Raw genomic sequence first — 16,752 nt, 5'->3', positions numbered from 1 at the left:
TGAATGGAGCGACAGTAATCACGGGTGGGTGAGTGTCTCTGTTGTGTGCTCAAGTGTGTGTGTGTGTGTGTGTGTGTGTGTGTGTGTGTGTGTGTACACCAGTATGAGGGCTTGAACTCAGGGTCTGCCATGGACTTTTACCCCAGGCAGGCTTTGAGCTGGGATCCTCAGGACTCAGCTTCCTTGAGTAGCTAGGATTTATAGGTGTGCACACTGGTGCCTGGTTTTACACATGGTTACTTATTGAGATGATGAGAATATTCTAGAATGGCATGTGGTTTACACATGGTTACCTATTGAGATGATGATGAGAATATTCTAGAATGGCATGTGGTAAGGACTCCAATCAGTAAATATAGGAAATAAAATAAATAAATCAAAGCCCCTGAGTTGGACACTTTCTGTGGTCAAGCCCCGTGGTAAGTGAATGAAAGCTGGGAACATTTTTTTAAAAATCACAAAAATAAGCCGGATGTCAGTGTCTCCCGCCTGTCATCCTAGCTACTCAGGAGGCTGAGATCTGAGGATCATGGTTCAAAGCCAGCCCGGGCAGGAAAGTTCCTGTGAGACTCTGATCTCCAAAGAACCACCAGAAAACCGGAAGTGGCGCTGTGGCTCAAGTGGTAGAGCGCTCGCCTTGAGCTGAAGAGCTGAGGGACAGCGCCCAGGCCCAGAGTTCAAGCCCTACCACCAACCCCCACAAAAAAAATCATGGAAATAAAATGAAATACTGATTGATACTGGGGAGGAGGGGGCAGCGAATCTCCATGGAAGAAGCCGGATGCCACCGCCCTGGCCCTGGGTGCCAACTGTGCCAGTTACCAGCTGGCTGAGCTCAAGCAGTCATTCCAATGTCCCAACTGTGGGCTTCGATTTCCCCATCTGCCAAGCAGAGGCGCCACACTCACCTCCCTCCCACAGGCTGCGAGGTTAGCTGGGGCACGCGCGCACACACACACACACACACACACACACACACACACACACACACACACACACACACACACAGGATCAAGGGATCGGGCACGCCAGGCGGCAGCCAGCTTTGCCAGGGGGTGTTCTCCACGCCGAGCGCGCCAGGCCTCCCTCCATGGGTGGCTGACGATTTCTACACCCAGGCCGGGCCCTGGGTGTGTCCTGACTGGAGTCAGGAGGTGGCAGAAGCTTTGGTGGCAATAAAAGGGCCTAGCCGTCACAGGCGGCGCTCTGGGGAGGAAGCCGGGAAGAGCCCACTCCACTGGCCTGAGCCGCGAGCCGGGAGAGCAGCGGGCATCAAGGTGAGTGATGGCCATGCCCCCTCCCTCAGCTCCACCCAGCAGCGGCCCAGGCCACTTCCCGGAGTGAAGGATGTTTGAAAGGAGGGGTCTCCCGCATCACCTGGGTGAATGACAACTCCTTTCTTTGTACAGCGACTCCAGGAGGATTTGGGGGTTTGTTTGTTTTTTCAAAAAGGAATCAATTTAAACACTGGATGTGTTCTTGGATTTTTTTTTTTTTTGCTTTGTTCATGTTTTGGTTTTTAGTTTGTCTGTTTGGGTGCCAATCCTGGGGCTTGAACTCAGGGCCTGGGCGCTGTCCCTGGGCTCCTTTTGCTCAAGGCTAGCGCTCTACCACGTGAGCCACAGCGTCTCTTCCAGCCTTTTGTAAGTGATTTAGTGGAGATGAGCCTCACGGACTTTCCTGCCCAGGCTGGCTTTGAACCTCGATCCTCAGATCTCAGCCTCCTGAGTAGCTGGGATGACAGGCGGGAGCCACCAGTGCCTGGCACTTTTTTTTTTTTTAATATGCTGCTTTGTAATGCAGGCAAAAGCAGATGGGGCCGTGGGAATCCTAAAGCCTACCTTGCTTCATTGCTACACTTAAAGGAAGCATGCATCCCCCTCTCCCTCTGGTCCTTTGTGTTCAGGTGGGAAAACAAGACTCAGAGAGGGGACAGAGATACTGAAGGTCACATCACCAGGAGGAGCCAAGGCAGGAGGAGATTCTGGTTTGTCGGGTTCTAGAGCCTTACTTCCACCTCCTCCTCCTTCACAACACACGGCTCACCTCCACCTTTCACTCATGTATTCCCAGTACTTAACACATAATACTCAGAAAATGTGTGCTGGGTGGATGGATGGGTGGATGGATGGGTAAGTGGATGGACAGATGAATGGATTGATGGATGGGTGAGTGGATGGATAGATGAATGGATTGATGGATGGGTGAGTGGATGGATGCTAGATGGATGGATGGATGGATGGATGTGTGGGTAGATGGAGGGATGGTGGGTGAATAGATGCATAGGTGGATGGGTTAATGGATGAAGAAATGTACAGACAGATGAATGGGTAAGTAAGGTGGATGGATGAGTGGATGGATGAATGGGATGGATGGATGGATGACAGATGGATGGTGGATGGATGGATGGATGGATGAATGATAGATGGATGAGTGGATGATGGTGGATGGATTGGTGGATGGATGGTGGATGGTGGATGGATGGGTGGATGGTGGTGGATGGATTGGTGGATGGATGGATGGTGGATGGATTGGTGGATGGATGGATGGATGGTGGATGGATGGGTGGATGGTGGATGGATGGGTGGATGGTGGTGGATGGATTGGTGGATGGATGGATGTAAAGATCATTGGATGGGTTGACGGATGAGTATATGGTAGGTGAGTAGATAGGTGAGTGATGTGGACGGATGATAGAGGAGGACAAGGCAAGTATTATGACACCAAAATCATCAAGGAACTCTTCGCTAACAATAAACCCCAGGCTAACAATAAATAACATAAAATACAAAATAATGTAAAGCAAAGTGATGGGAAAATACCAAGAATGTGCCTGAAGTCTCTCCATCCAGCCATAGAGCACCACGGACTCTGAAAGAATAGAGCACTTTGATAGACTCGTTTTTTTTTTTTTTTTCTTGCCATGGGGCTTGAACTCTGGGCCTGGGCACGGTCCTTCAGCTCTTCAGCTCAAGGCGAGCGCTCTACCACAGGAGCCACAGCACCGCTTCCAGCTTTTTCTGAGTAGTTAAGTGGAGATAAGAGTCTCATGGACTTTTCCCCCCAGGCTGGCTTTGAACCATGATCCTCAAATCTCAGCCTCCTGAGTAGCTAGATCATGGGGCCTGAACTCTGGGCCTGGGCGCTGTCCCTCAGCTCTTCAGCTCAAGGCTAGCACTCTACCACTTGAGCCACAGCACCACTTCCCACTTTTTTCTTTTTGCTTATGTGGTGCTGAGGAATCGAACCCAGGGCCTCAGGCATGCAAGGCAAGCGCTCTACCACTGAGCCACCTTCCCACCCCTGGTGCCCCGCTTCTGCTAGCACTTTGCTAGAACTTTCTCAAGGCCAAAAGAGGATAGCCAGACAAACTTCTTCACATTACAGAAGCACAGCTTCAGAGGATATTCCCAGCCCCCAGGGCTCACGCCTGTCATCCCAGCTGCTCAGGAGGCTGACCGCTGAGGATGGAGGTGCAGGCAGAAGAGTCCATGGAACTCTTATCTTCCATAAGTCACCAAAAAAAGACAGACGTAGACATGTGGCTCACGTGGTAGAGCGCCAGCCTTGAACAAAGAAGCTCAGGGACAGCGCCCAGGCCCCGAGTTCAAACCCGAGGACCACGCGTGCGCACACACACACACACACACACACACGCACAGAGTAATGCTACACACACACACGCGCACACACACACACACGCAGAGTAATGCTACACACACGCATGCACACACATGCATACACACACAGAGCAATGCTACACACACACGCATGCACACACATGCACACACACACGCAGACACACACGCACGCACACATACACACACACGCACACAGCAATGCTCCTCACATTCATGGAACTCTCATCTTAAGCCTGAGCCCTGAAGCCCCTCCTCACAGCCCCCCAGCCCGTCACCCCGGTCGCCCCGTCCCCCAGGGCCCCGCAGAGCTGCGGCTGTGGCGGGAGCTGCCGGCTCCGAGGGCCTCGGGTGCAGGGCCTGGCCGCAGCGGTGCTTTCCGAGAGGCCCCGTGCCGGGGCGGCCACCTGTGCCCGGGCTGAGCCCGGAACAATTCCCCACCGCCGTCCTCACAGCTCCCAGACGGCCAGCCCGAGCTTGTGTCCAGCCGCCGCCCGCAAGCCCACGCCGGGATGGAAGCAGAGATCCAGCCTCAGCCTCTGGAGGAGGTGCGCGGGGCAGTGGAGGGGTGCACGGGGAGGTGTGGGGAGAGAGGACGTGGGGAGGGGGGACGTGGGGAGGAGGGAGGTGTGGGGAGGGGGGACATGGGGAGGGGGGACGTGGGGAGGGGGGACATGGGGAGGAGGGAGGTGTGGGGAGCAACAGTGTTGAAGCCCGAGGACCAGCACACATGTACACACACTTACACACACGCACACGCGCGTGTGCACACACACACAAAATTCACAGTTGAGTGTGAACTGTGCCCAGGTAACAAATAATTCTGTAGGCCACACTCCATGTTCTATTTGGGATATACTTGCTTGTTTCTCACTTACTTTATTTAATCTGAAATGTCAGGATCACTAGACCCCATGTTGTTCTTCTTGTTGTTTTTTTGTTGTTGGTCAGACCTGGGCTTGAACTCAGGTCTGGGCGCTGTACTGAGCTTCTTCTGCTCAAGGCGAGCGCTCTACCACTTGAACCACAGCGCCCTTCCGGATTTTCCTGTGTGTGTGGAGCTGAGGAATCGAACCCAGGCCTCACGCATGCTAGGCCAGTTCTGTAGCACGGAGCCCCTTCCCGGGTCCTGCGCCCCACAGTTTCCCGGCCACGCCCCACTGTCTCCCTGCCTGTCCCGGCCCTGCTGACGCCTACTGTCATGTGCGGGTCCCAGGAGACATACGACATGTCGGGCGCCCGCCTGGCCCTCACGCTGTGCGTCACTGAAGAGCGAGAAGGTTCCGAGGTGGATCTGGACGCCCTGGAGCGCATGTTCCGCCAGCTGAGATTTGAAAACACCACGAAGGAAAACCCCACTGGGCGGGTACTGGACTGGGGGGGATGGGCACGGGGGGGGGGGGCAGGGGCCACAGCGAGGCCTGGGCCAGAGCCCAGCTCAGCCTCACCTCTCTCCCTTCCAGCAATTTCTAGAAGAGATGAAAACATTCCAGGAGACCCTGGACGGCTGGGCGGAGCCGGTCAGCTGCGCCTTCGTGGTGCTCATGGCCCACGGGGACGAGGGGCTGCTCAGGGGGGTGGACGAGGAGATGGTGGAGCTGGACAACCTCTTTGCGGCCCTGAACAACAAGAACTGTGCGGCGCTGCGGGGGAAGCCCAAGCTGTTCATGGTGCAGGCCTGCCGGGGAGGTGAGGCCCGCCACACCGCGCCGCTCCGCGGCCTGCGCGCTACACCAGGCCCGGAGCTCGAGCCCAAGGCCGGGCGCTGTCCCTGCGCTCTGCAGCTCCAGGCCAGCGCTCTACCGCTGAGCCGCAGCCCCACGTCCGGCTTTCTAGTGGCTCATTGGAGATCAGAGTCTCAGGGACTTTCCTGCCCAGGGTTGGCTTTGAACCGTGATCCTCAGATCTCAGCCTGCTGAAGAACTAGGATGACAGGCGTGAGCCACCGTCGCCCGGCTCCCCATGTTACTTTCAAGTAATATTAGGCTCCCACAAATCATGCCCAGGTCAGGGCCTCAAACCACGGGCCTCCAGATCTCTGCCTCCCCCAAGGGCTGAGATGACAGGCATACGACGTACCCTTCATCCGTCATATCCTTCATCCATCCCTCCTCCATCCTGAGCCCCAGCTGAGAGCACACACGCGTGCGTGCACACACACACACACACACACACACACACACACACACACGCACACACCCCAGGCCCTCCCCCCACCCCCCGGCGGCCCCTGGGCCCCTCTGACGCAGCTCGCTCCTCTTTGGTGTTCCAGAACACAGGGACCTCGGTGAAGCCATCGGCGGGGACCAGGTGGCCGTGATCGAGCAGGAGCACCCCCAGACCATCCCGACGTACACAGACACAGTGCACGTCTACGCCACCATGGAGGGTACGCGCTCCCTGGCAGTTGGCCCGGGGTGGGCGGGTGCTCTCCCCCCTCCCGCCAGCGCCCCCCCTCCGAGCGCCTCTCCCACCCCACCCCAGGGCACATCGCCTACAGGCATGAGCAGAAAGGGTCGAGCTTCATCCAGACGCTGGTGGATGTGTTCACCAAGAAGAAAGGGCCCGTCCTGGAGCTGCTCACCGAGGTAATGTGGGGCGAAGGTGGCGCAAGGCCTGAGCAAGGTGGGACCCCAGCAGCCCCCTCCCCCCCAGTCTCTCCATCCCCACCCCCACCCAGCCCAATCCCACCCAGACAAAAAAGAAACGGAAATGTCTACTACTCAGGAGGCTGAGATCTGAGGATCGCGGTTCAAAGCCAGCCCGGGCAGGAACGTCCGGGAGACTCTGATCTCCCATGAACCCCCAGAACACTGGAAGAGGCGCTGTGGCTCGGGTGGTAGAGCGCCCGCCTTTGCTGAGCAGCTGAGGGCGGGGCGCCCTGCTCCCCCCAGGGCCGGGTCCCCTCAGTGACACGTGTGATTGCAGGTGACCCGGCGCATGGCGGAGGCAGAGCTGGTGCAGGAAGGCAGAGTGAGGAAAGTGAACCCCGAAATCATGAGCACCCTCCGCAAACGGCTCTACCTCCAATGAAACCCCAGAGCCCGCTGACAGCGCCACCAGCCACCCTGCTCCTTCTCTGTGTCCCCTCCCGGCGAACCCCGCCCCGGCCAGAGCGGGCCAGGCGCTGGGGGTACCCCACTCACCCAGGCACGGAGTGCACCCACCTAGTCTCTTCATTGTTCTTCCTCTCCACAATCAAACCACACAGTATCCACTCTCAAACCCAAGCTTGCTCTCCTCCTCCTCCTCCTCCTCCTGCTCCTCCTGCTCCTCCCCCTCCCCCTCCCCTTCCCCCTCCTTCCCCTCCTCCTCCTCCCCCTCCTCCTGCTTATCTTCTCTCTCTTCTATCTCCTCTTTCTCTCTTCCCTCTCTCTCCGCTTTGGAACTGCCTCCTCTACTTTTTCTAATACCCTGCATTCTGGGCACTCTCCAAGAAAATTCCACCACTGTCTCTCTCTATTCTCGAATCTTCCATGCTCCATCAGAGCACCCCGGGGCTCCAGGGCACCCCTCACCCCGTATCTCTGTTCTTTTCCACAGCCCATATAACTGACGCCCAGAGAGGTTCAATAATTGATCAAATGCCACACAGGATGACGGAAGTAGACTCGGGTCTAACTTTAATTCCACTGTCATTTTTCCAAGTCTTCATCCAGCATAAAACATTTCTCTTTCTTCTCACTCTCTTTGGAAATGTATGATCATTGAAGGGGAGCCAACTCAACATGTCGGTTTATGAGGACAATGCATCTTCTCCCCCCCACACACACACACAGAATCATTCCTAACACTCCTTCCAGTTCATTCTGTCCTCTGACCCAGGGTGAGCCGAATGCCGGGAATCAGCAGCAGCTGGAGGGAGGGAAGGGCCGTTGATGGACATAAGGAATGATCAATAAACAGCTGCTGAACTTAGCAAGACATGTGTGGGAATCCTTGTTCAAACCACAAATCTGAGGCGTGCACCGGCGGCTCACGCCTGTCACCCTGGCTGCTCAGGAGGCTGAAATTAGAGGATGCCATTCTTATGTCAGCCTGAGCAGGAAAGTCTGGGAGACTCTTAGCTCCAGTTAACAAGCAAAAACCCAAAGTGGAGATGTGGCTCAAGTGGTAAAGCACTAGCCTTGGTGGGGGGAGAGCTTAGGGACAGCACCCAGGCCCTGAATTCAAGCCCCAGAACCAGTACAAAACAAATAAGTAGGGGCTGGGAAGGTGGCTCAGTGGTAGAGCGCTTGCCTTGCTTGCCTTGCAGGCCCTGGATTCCATTCCTCAGCACCACATAAGCAGAAAAAGCCAGAAATGGTCCTGTGGATCAAATGGTAGAGCGCTCCCCTTGAGCACAAAGAGGCTCCAGGGACAGAGCACAGGCCCTGCAGACAAGACTGGAAAAAATAAATTCACATCAACAAAAAAGGATCCCTACAACTTGGGGGCGAAGGTCTGTGTGTGAACAAGGAACAGGGTAACATTGTTCAAAAAGATATGCACCCCTCACCCAACTTGTATAACAGTAACCCCTCTGTACACTAGAATCATAATAATGAAATAATAAAAATATTGATGTTGTATACAATTGTTCCCTGTCCAGAATATTCCCCAGGAGGCCTCTGACCATGGAACAGTGCCTTGCCCGGCACGTGGGAGCTCACCAGGCCCCAGGAACACACATACATAGCCAGTGAGCCACCATTTCCAGCCTGGTGCCAGTGACAGACATGACTAATCAAATCACAGTGAACAAAGATGCATCCTGGAAGTTGCTCTCTGTTCTGCATCCAGGAAGGGGCACTTGCCGGATTATTTGTATCCTTCCCAGCCATGACTTTTATTTCCTGCCAGTCCTGGGGTTTGAACTCAGGGCCTGGCTCTGTCCCTGAGCCGCTTTTGCTCAACACTGGCACTCTACCCCTTGAGCTCCATCTCCACTTCCAGACTTGTGGTGGTTCGTTGGAGGATAAGCGTCTCATGGACTTTCCTGCCCCAGTGGGCTGGCTTGGAACCGTGATCCTCAGAGTTCAGCCTCCTGAGTAGCTGGGATCATAGACGTGAGCTGCCAGAGAGAGCCCAGCAACATATTGTTTAATGCGTGCTGAGTGAGTCCCGCAGTATTGAAGATGTGACTTCGATGGGGTCTTATGGAGCAGAAGTCCGAGGGCTTCTTGTCCGCATGAAGGATGCTCAGTGGATTCCTGCCCTTGGGATTTTACTAAAAGCAGATTTCTTTCAAGCACACTGTGTGGGGGAGGGGCCAGTCCCGAGCCTGAACTGAAGGCCTGGCACCCGCCCTTAACTTTTTCACTTAGAGCTATTGCTCTACCCCGTGAGCCACAGCTCCACTTCTGGATATTATTTTTCGGTAGTTCATTGGAGATAGTCTCATGGACTTTCCTGCCTGGGGCTGGCTTCGACCCACGATCCTCTAGATCTCAGCCTCCTGAGGAATGAGGATGACAGGCGTGAGCCACCAGCACCTGGCTTTGAAAATTGAGGACACAAACTGGTCCACCTTCATTCTGAGCAGTTGGTTATACAGAAGGACTGTATTGCAAGTGTTGACGAAATTGCTCTGATAGCCGATCAATCGAGAGAAACGAGGTCACCCTCACCCTAACGCATTAAACTAATCCCCTAATAACCATGATCCTCACGGATTCCCCCCAGGACATCCAGGCAGGGGAACCGGCGCTCAAGTGAGTTCTCTTAGCTTCTGACAATTGTGAGACTCAGGGGGGACAGAGGGGGGAGGGGAAGGAAGAAGAAGAGGAGGGGAAGGAGGAAAGGGAGGTCTGAGCCTTTCTGATGGGGCTGCCTACAGCCACGGCGTCATTTCCGTTTCCAGTGCTTTCTGTTTCCACGTGCCAGCGCCCCTCGAAGCAGCTGCGCTCAGCTGATCAGCAAGGCCGTCCCAGAGACAGGGGTGTGGATGCACATGACCCTGCTTTTCCACCAGAACTTCTAGGGCCTTAGCCAGGCGCTGGTGTGTACTCCTGTCACCCTAGTTACTCAGGAGGGTAAGATCTGAAGATCACGGTTCAAAGCCAGCCCAGGAAAGAAAGTCTGTGAGACCCTTTTCTCCACTCAATCACCAAAAAGCCTGAAGTAGAGCTGTGGCTGAAGGGGTAGAGCGCCAGCCTTGAGCAAAGAAAAGCTCAGGGACAGCGCCCAGGCCTTCAGTTCAAGCCCCAGGACTAGTACCAAATTAAAAAAAAAAAAACAAAACGTTTAGGGTCTAAACCAGGCACTGGTGTCTCTTGCCTCTAATCCTAGCTACTCAGGAGACTAAGATCTAGAGGTTCATGTTCAAGATCTCCTTCAGGCAGAAAAGTTCACATGACTCCACCTGCAGAATAACCAGCAAAAGGGAGAGATGGAGCTGTGGCTCAAATGGTAGCATGCCACCCCTGAGTGACAAAGTTCAGGAACAGTGCCCAGGCCAATTTCAAACTTCAAAATTGCCAAGAGAAAGGAAGGAAGTAAGGAAGGAAGGAAGGAAGGAAGGAAGGAAGGAAGGAAGGAAGGAAGGAAGGAAGGAAGGAAGGAAGGAAGGAAGGAAGGAAGGAAGGAAGGAAAAGAAAGAAGTTAACAAGAGAGGAGGATTCAGGCTGTTATTCAGCTGTAACTATCATTTTCTTTCTTTGGTGCCAACACTGGGGCTTGAACTCCACGCCTGAGCTTCTCTCGTGGGGCTTTTTGTCTTGAGACTTGAGCCACAGCTTCACTTCTGGCTTTTTGATAGTTCATTGGACATGAGAGTCTCGTGGACTTTCCTGCCCAGGCTGGCTTTGAACCGTGATCCTCAGATCTCAGCCTCCTGAGTAGCTGGGATGACAGGCAGGAGCCACCGGCGCCCGGCTTGTCCTGGTACACTGGGAATTTTAACCGGATGAAAGCTACATGAAATGCCTTATCTTGAACTCCACCCCTAGGAATGTTTGTTTACTGAGGAGCTGTTTGTGGTAGCAACAAAGAATGAACTGGAAATTTCCCTGCAGCTCCTCGGAGGGAGCCGGGCTGCATAAACACAGGTCACACCTCCTGTGAGATATTACACAGCATTAAAAATAATGAGTCAATGCATATGTATCTCTCCGCTTGGAGGAACTCCATGAAATACGTGCTGCCCTTCAACAAACAAAAAGCAAGCTCTGAAAACACGTCGACGGTACATTCTCCCAGACAAAGTGGGGTTTGTACAAACACACACACACACACTCATAAATACTCTACTGTTAGCATTAATTACATGAGAATGGATGGATAGATAAGACAGTCAGGTGGACAGAATGATGGATGGATGAATGGATGGATGGATAGATGGATGGATAGACAGGCAGATGGACAGATAGATATAGATGACAGACGGATGACAAAGCGAGAGATGGGTGGACAGGTAGATGAATAGATAGATATAACATTATCTTATGTAACAGATCCTGAAGAGGAGAGGCATTGGTTAAAGGGAGACAAAGGAACAAGAAGGTAAAAATAAGTTGCATCAAAGTAGACAGGATACCAAGTTATATAGTGCAAAGCTTTAGTCCCAGCCACTTAGGAAGCTAAGGCAAGAAGAATGGACAACGTGGTAAGCTCCAATACCAAAGAAGAGGCCGGGCGCCGGTGGCTCCCGCCTGCCATCCTAGCTACTCAGGAGGCTGAGGCCTGAGGATCACGGTTCAAAGCACCAGCCCTGACAGGACTCGTCTCCAATGATCTCCCCAGAAAACTGGACGCAGAGCCGTGGCTCTAGGGGTAGAGCACCAGCCTTGAGCTGAAGAGCACAGGGACAGCGCCCAGGCCGAGTTCACACCTGGGGATTGGCACCAAAAAAGAAAGAAAGAAAGAAAGAGATGAGCCGCCAGTGCTGAGCAGGACAGAAGCTCAGACCTCAGCCTGGCGCCTGGGGAAGTGGGGATTGCAGGAGGGAGGGCAGGGCTGTGGAGGGTGGGGGGGAAGGGCCGGGCCCTGGGTGCAGGCTGGGCTGGGATTTCACTCTCAGAAGAGCGGGGGCAGAGGAGGAAGGGAAGGACTCGCGTGGGCAGTGAGGATTCCAGCTATGGGCCAACCCTCCATCACCTAAGCTGTCCTCACAGGACCCCGGTGGGGGGGAGACCAGGAATATCAATGAGCGGAATGCAAATGTAGGGCGGGCCACCACAGGCATGAAAAATGGCGGAGAAGCGAATGCCCTGGGCCTGCTGGCTGCCAGATGGATGAGATAGGTGTGTGATGATGAAATGGAGGGCAGGGCCGCATGTGGGATGGGTTTCTTCATGGCCAGGGCTGGGCAGAGGGGGGGAGGGAGGGGGAGAGAGAGATTGAGGGAGAGGGAGGGAGAGAGAGAGGGGGGAGGGAGGGAAGGAGGAAGGAAGGAAGAAAGGAAGGAAGGAAGGAAGGAAGGAAGGAAGGAAGGAAGGATCACTGGACTACCAAAAACTGGATTAACTGTCACAAGTGCAAAACAAAGTTCATGCACAATCCTTCCCGAACACTTCGTTTCCCAGCATAAATTAATGTGCATGCTCACGCCTGTAATCCCAGCTAATTGGGAGGCTGAAATCTGAGGATCAGGGTGTGAAGTCATCAAGTCATCATGGGCAGGAAAGTTGGTGAGACTCTTATCTCCGATGAACCACCAAAGAGCTGGAAGTGGCGCTGTGGCTCAAGTGGTAGAGCGCTGGCCTTGAGCTGAAGAGCTGAGGGACAGCACCCAGGCCCAGAGTTCAAGACCCACAACCGACAAAAAAAAAAAAAGGAAAGAGAGAAATGTACTCATTACCTAAATTATGTAACTGTAACCCCTCTGTACAGCACCTTCACAATAAAATTTAAAATTAAAAAAAAAATCTAGGAATGGGCTGACATTGTAGTTCAATAGAAAGAACTTGTTCAGTAGTAGGACAATAGTTCAATAGTAGAAAACTTGCCTAACGTATAACATCCCAGGTGTGAAAGCCAAGAAAAAAAATTAATAAATACAGTTACCTATGAAATAACTAGAATAGAGTCAATACAGACTAACTACAATAGCCCGGCACTGGTGGCTCACACCTGTAATCCCAGCGACTCAGGAAGCTGAGATCTGAGGATTGCCGTTCAAAGCCAGCCCAGGCAGGAGAAAGTCCATGAGACTGTTATCTACGATGAACCACCAGAAGACTGGAAGTGGCGCTGTGGCTCAAGTGCTAGAGGCTAGCCTTGAGCTGAAGAGCTGAGGGACAGCGCCCAGGCCCAGAGTTCAGGCCCCACGACTGACTAAATAAATAAATAGCTAGAATAGAGGGTTCCCAAGACACAGAAATGATGAATGTTTAGTTATGTGGAAACATGTAGCACCAGGTGGATGTGAATTAAATTAGCACCACAGCACACAAGCAAATGAGCAATCGACGGTTGTGTAATACCTGTGATTATTAGGTGCCAATTCAAACCAAATAAATACAATGTAAATCCACTCCTAGGCAAACGGACAAACTTTACACAATACCAGGATCAACAAGCGCTGTATCTAGGACAGCCAAGGCACGTGTTCCTTGCAGCAAGCTTTTTATGTGTATTTTTTAACCTCTTAGTTTTCCATCTTCCTTTATTCCCAGATTTATGTATGGTTAAGAAACAAGGGTGGACCTAGCTGCACACTGTGGAGAGTCTGTGAGACTCTTAACCTCCAGTTAATCACCAAAAAACCAGAAGTGGAGCTGTGGCTCAGGTGGTAGAGCGCCAGCCTTGAGTAAAAAAGCTCAAGTCCAGGCCCTGAGTTCAAGTCCTAGGATTGGCACACACATACACACACACACGCACATGCATGCACACATGCGCACACACACAAGCACACACGCACGCACACACACGCACGCACGCACGCACACACAAGCACGCACGCACACAAGCACGCACGCACACACGCACGCACACACACAAGCACGCACGCACACAAGCACGCACGCACGCACACGCATGCACTCACGCACGCACGCACGCACGCACGCACGCACCCATGCAAAGAAAATTCGATAAATTTATTCTTTGGACATCTGTGTGTTGATGGCTAATCACTTCCTGGATGGAACCAAATGGTATAAATCATCCACTCCGATGGAATGAATGAATGAATGAATGAATGAAGGCACATCTGAGATTCAGGGGTCCCAGTGCCCTAATTGAGGAGTTGGCCCTCATAACCGTCCAGCCTGCGAACAGCCAAGAGGCTGCAGGAGGGAGGATAGCTCTCCACCTCCTGAACCCTCCATGACCCCACAGCCCCGCCTCCATGACCCCAGAGCCCCGCCCTCCATGACCCCACAGCCCCGCCCTCCATGACCCCACAGCCCCGCCCTCCATGACCCCACAGCCCCGCCCTCCATGACCCCACAGCCCCGCCCTCCCAGGCCCTATGGGCTCCAGGGCGTCAAACCTTCTGCTTCTTCCTCCCTCAGGAAGCCTGCGAACCCCGTCCCCAGCATCGCCCGCTCTAACTCAGCGCCAGGCCCCTGGCCCGCACCTGCCCCAGGCTGCTCCACGCCGGCCCCCGCCTCCCAGCGAGCGGTGGTGGGGAGAGGCCTCTCCTGTCCTTCCTTGGGGATCGGGTGGACGTGGGCTTCCTGGGGTCGACAGCAGAGTCAGAGGTTTGCTGAGCGTTGTAGGGGGGAGGACATTCTGTGGGGCGCTGGTGGCTCACATCTATCATCCCAGCTACTCAGGAGGCTGAGATCTGAGGATTGAAGTGCAAAGCCAGCCCCAGGCAGGAATGTCCATGAGACTTAGCTCCAATGAACCACCAGAAAACTAAAAGTTTTCTGTGGCTCAATGTGATGAACAAAGTGCTGTGGTTCAAAGTAATGAACAAAAGAGCTCAGGGACAGCACCCAGGTCCTGAGTTCAAGCCCAGCAACCACCACCATCACCAACAATAAAATAGAATGTTATTCTGGTGAGCAGAAGAGAGGAGCCCATGTCCTCTTCCCTATGGAGAGAGAAAGGGACAGAGAGACAGACAGAAAAACAGAGACACACAGACATACACAGAGACAGAAACACAGACACAACGACAGACACAGACTTGGGGGAGGAGGCAAAGCAAACAGGAAACACTGTGGGGTGCCCAGGGGGCCCAGGACCTCTGAGAACGGCCCTGGTGAGCCCTGGGCCCCTGGGAGCGGGTGAAGGTGGGGACCAGGGCTTCTCAGGGAGATCACCCCGCATCTCCTGGTAGTCAAGCCCGAGAACCCCAAGCAGAGCCCGGCATGGCCTCTTCAGGCTTCTCCAGCCCCGGGCTCTGGGTGTCTGTGCATCTGCAGCGTCCCACGTCCCTGCCTTGTCCATAGTCCTGGGTTCGCTGTCGGCTGTGGCTCCATGGGTCCTCCGCTGAGCGCACAACCACACACAGCACATCTCTGCCGCTCCCGCCAAGGCCCAGTGTTCAGACTGTGATGGCAGAACCAAGAGTTTCTAGAAAGTTCTGAGGGACGCTGGTGCTGCTGGCCTGGAGACCGTGCGTCCGTGTCATCATCTCCCGCATCACTGTGGGTCACCCCCCGCCCCCCGCCACTGCAGGCCCTGAGCACGTTCCCTTCCGTGTCTTTTTCTTCTTCTTCCAGTACTGGGGTTTGAACTTGGGGCCTTGCGCTGGACAGGCAGGTCCTGCAAGGCGTCATGCCTCGGACTCTTTGAATTTTAGGTCCGAGACTGGGACTTGAACTTGGTACTTGCTGCTTTTACTCACTGGCTCGGTGCTCTACCAACTGAGCCATGCCGGCTCTTTCTTTGATCTAGTTGTTTTGAAATAGGATCTCACCCTTTACCTTGGCTGCACCTAGATATTCTCTCCTCTCTCTGTCTCTGTCTCTGTCTCTGTCTCTCTCTGTTTGTTTTTCAGCCGGCACTGGGGCTTCAACTAAGGGCCTGGGATTTTTTGCCCAAGGCTAGTGTCCTACCACTTAAGCCACAGCTCCACTTGCAGCTTTTTGGTGGTTACATGGAGATAAGAATCTCTTTCTTGCCTAGGCTGGCTTCAAACCCTGATCCTCAGAGCTCAGCCTCCTGAGTAGCTGGGATTACAGGCATGAGCCACCAGTGTCTAACTTCTGAATTATTTTGACAACAATTCTAAATCTTTATGGTACATGTGATGCTGTCAAATCTATACATGTTATAGAATGGCTGAACCAATGATCAAATCCATGATCTCGTGTACTTAAGTTTATGTGCTAAGAGCTCTTATGCTGGATTTCTCCAATTTATTCTTCCTGTTGGGCTGACATTTTAAAACCTACAAACAACATCTCACCAATCCTACCCTTGCCAGCCTCTGTAACCACCACTGAGCTCTGCTTCTGCGAATGTGGCTCTGAAGGCTGCACAGATGAGTGGGAAGCGCACGGCATCTGTCTCTCTGCGTCTGGCTTCTCTCATTTGGGATAAGGTTCTCCAGTTTCGCCCATGTGGTGACAAATGACAGGATTTACTGCTTATTTGAGGCTGAATCAGATTCCATTGTGTGTGTGTTTACCACTTTTTGTTGGTGGTTCTGAGGTCACACTTAGAGCTTCATGCAGCTAAGTACACGCACGCTCTGCCACCGAGAAATCACCCCAGCCTTCTATATAATCTGATTTCTTTACCCATCCATCTGATCTTAACACACAAACAATGTTCATATTGGAGTTAGGTGGCGGAAAGATGAGAGGGGAGGAGGAAGGAAGGAGAGGATCCAGGAAGACACACTGCGGCTCAGGCCTGTAATCCTAGCCACTCAGAGGCTGACATCGCAGGATCGCAGGTGGAAGATGGGCCAGCGTCCCTTCACTGTGCCGGCTGGGGCCTTCCATTCCAGTCTGCTCCGTGACCGGAGAAGCTGGGTCCCGCTGAAGGTCTGTCAGCAAGGACCTGACAGGAGTAATTGCTGTCAGAGGTTTCAGTCCCTGATTGCTTTGCACCTGTGGCAGCTCAGTGCATCTGGGCGGGCACACCTGACGAGCACACCTGGCCAGCACAACTGGCCAGCACACCTGGCGGGAACACCTGGCGAGCACACCTGGCCAGCACACCTGGCCTGCACACCTGGCGGGAACACCTGGCCAGCACACCTGGCCAGCACACCTGGCGGGAACACCTG

The 16,752-nt window shown here is 53.7% G+C and overlaps 1 protein-coding gene across 1 annotated transcript; it reads left to right on the top strand.

Annotated features, from left to right (window-relative positions):
• The first annotated feature begins 1,203 nt into the window (after positions 1-1,203).
• LOC138808773 (caspase-14-like) lies at positions 1,204-6,836 on the top strand. Its single transcript, XM_069994960.1, has 7 exons — positions 1,204-1,277; positions 4,094-4,186; positions 4,855-5,004; positions 5,102-5,327; positions 5,911-6,027; positions 6,123-6,226; positions 6,567-6,836. The coding sequence occupies exons 2-7, from the start codon at positions 4,151-4,153 to the stop codon at positions 6,669-6,671; spliced, it is 738 nt and encodes a 245-aa protein (XP_069851061.1). The 5' UTR covers positions 1,204-1,277; positions 4,094-4,150; the 3' UTR covers positions 6,672-6,836.
• The last annotated feature ends 9,916 nt before the right edge of the window (positions 6,837-16,752 follow it).

This window comes from Dipodomys merriami, unplaced genomic scaffold (genome assembly GCF_024711535.1).
Source record: "Dipodomys merriami isolate MVZ:Mamm:240054 unplaced genomic scaffold, mDipMer1.0.p SCAF_477, whole genome shotgun sequence".
NCBI classification, from domain to species: domain Eukaryota; kingdom Metazoa; phylum Chordata; class Mammalia; order Rodentia; family Heteromyidae; genus Dipodomys; species Dipodomys merriami.
The sequence above is the reverse complement of the archived record's forward strand: the minus strand, read 5'-3'. Positions and strand labels throughout refer to the sequence as shown.

What these genes read in the sequence shown, in the direction of transcription:
- LOC138808773 (XM_069994960.1), top strand. Translation starts at nt 4,151, where the DNA reads ATGGAAGCAGAGATCCAGCCTCAGCCTCTGGAGGAG. An exon ending in AGCCTCAGCCTCTGGAGGAG is followed by an intron (nt 4,187 to 4,854) that starts GTGCGCGGGGCA and finishes TGCGGGTCCCAG; the next exon opens with GAGACATACGACATGTCGGG. An exon ending in CGTCTACGCCACCATGGAGG is followed by an intron (nt 6,028 to 6,122) that starts GTACGCGCTCCC and finishes ACCCCACCCCAG; the next exon opens with GGCACATCGCCTACAGGCAT.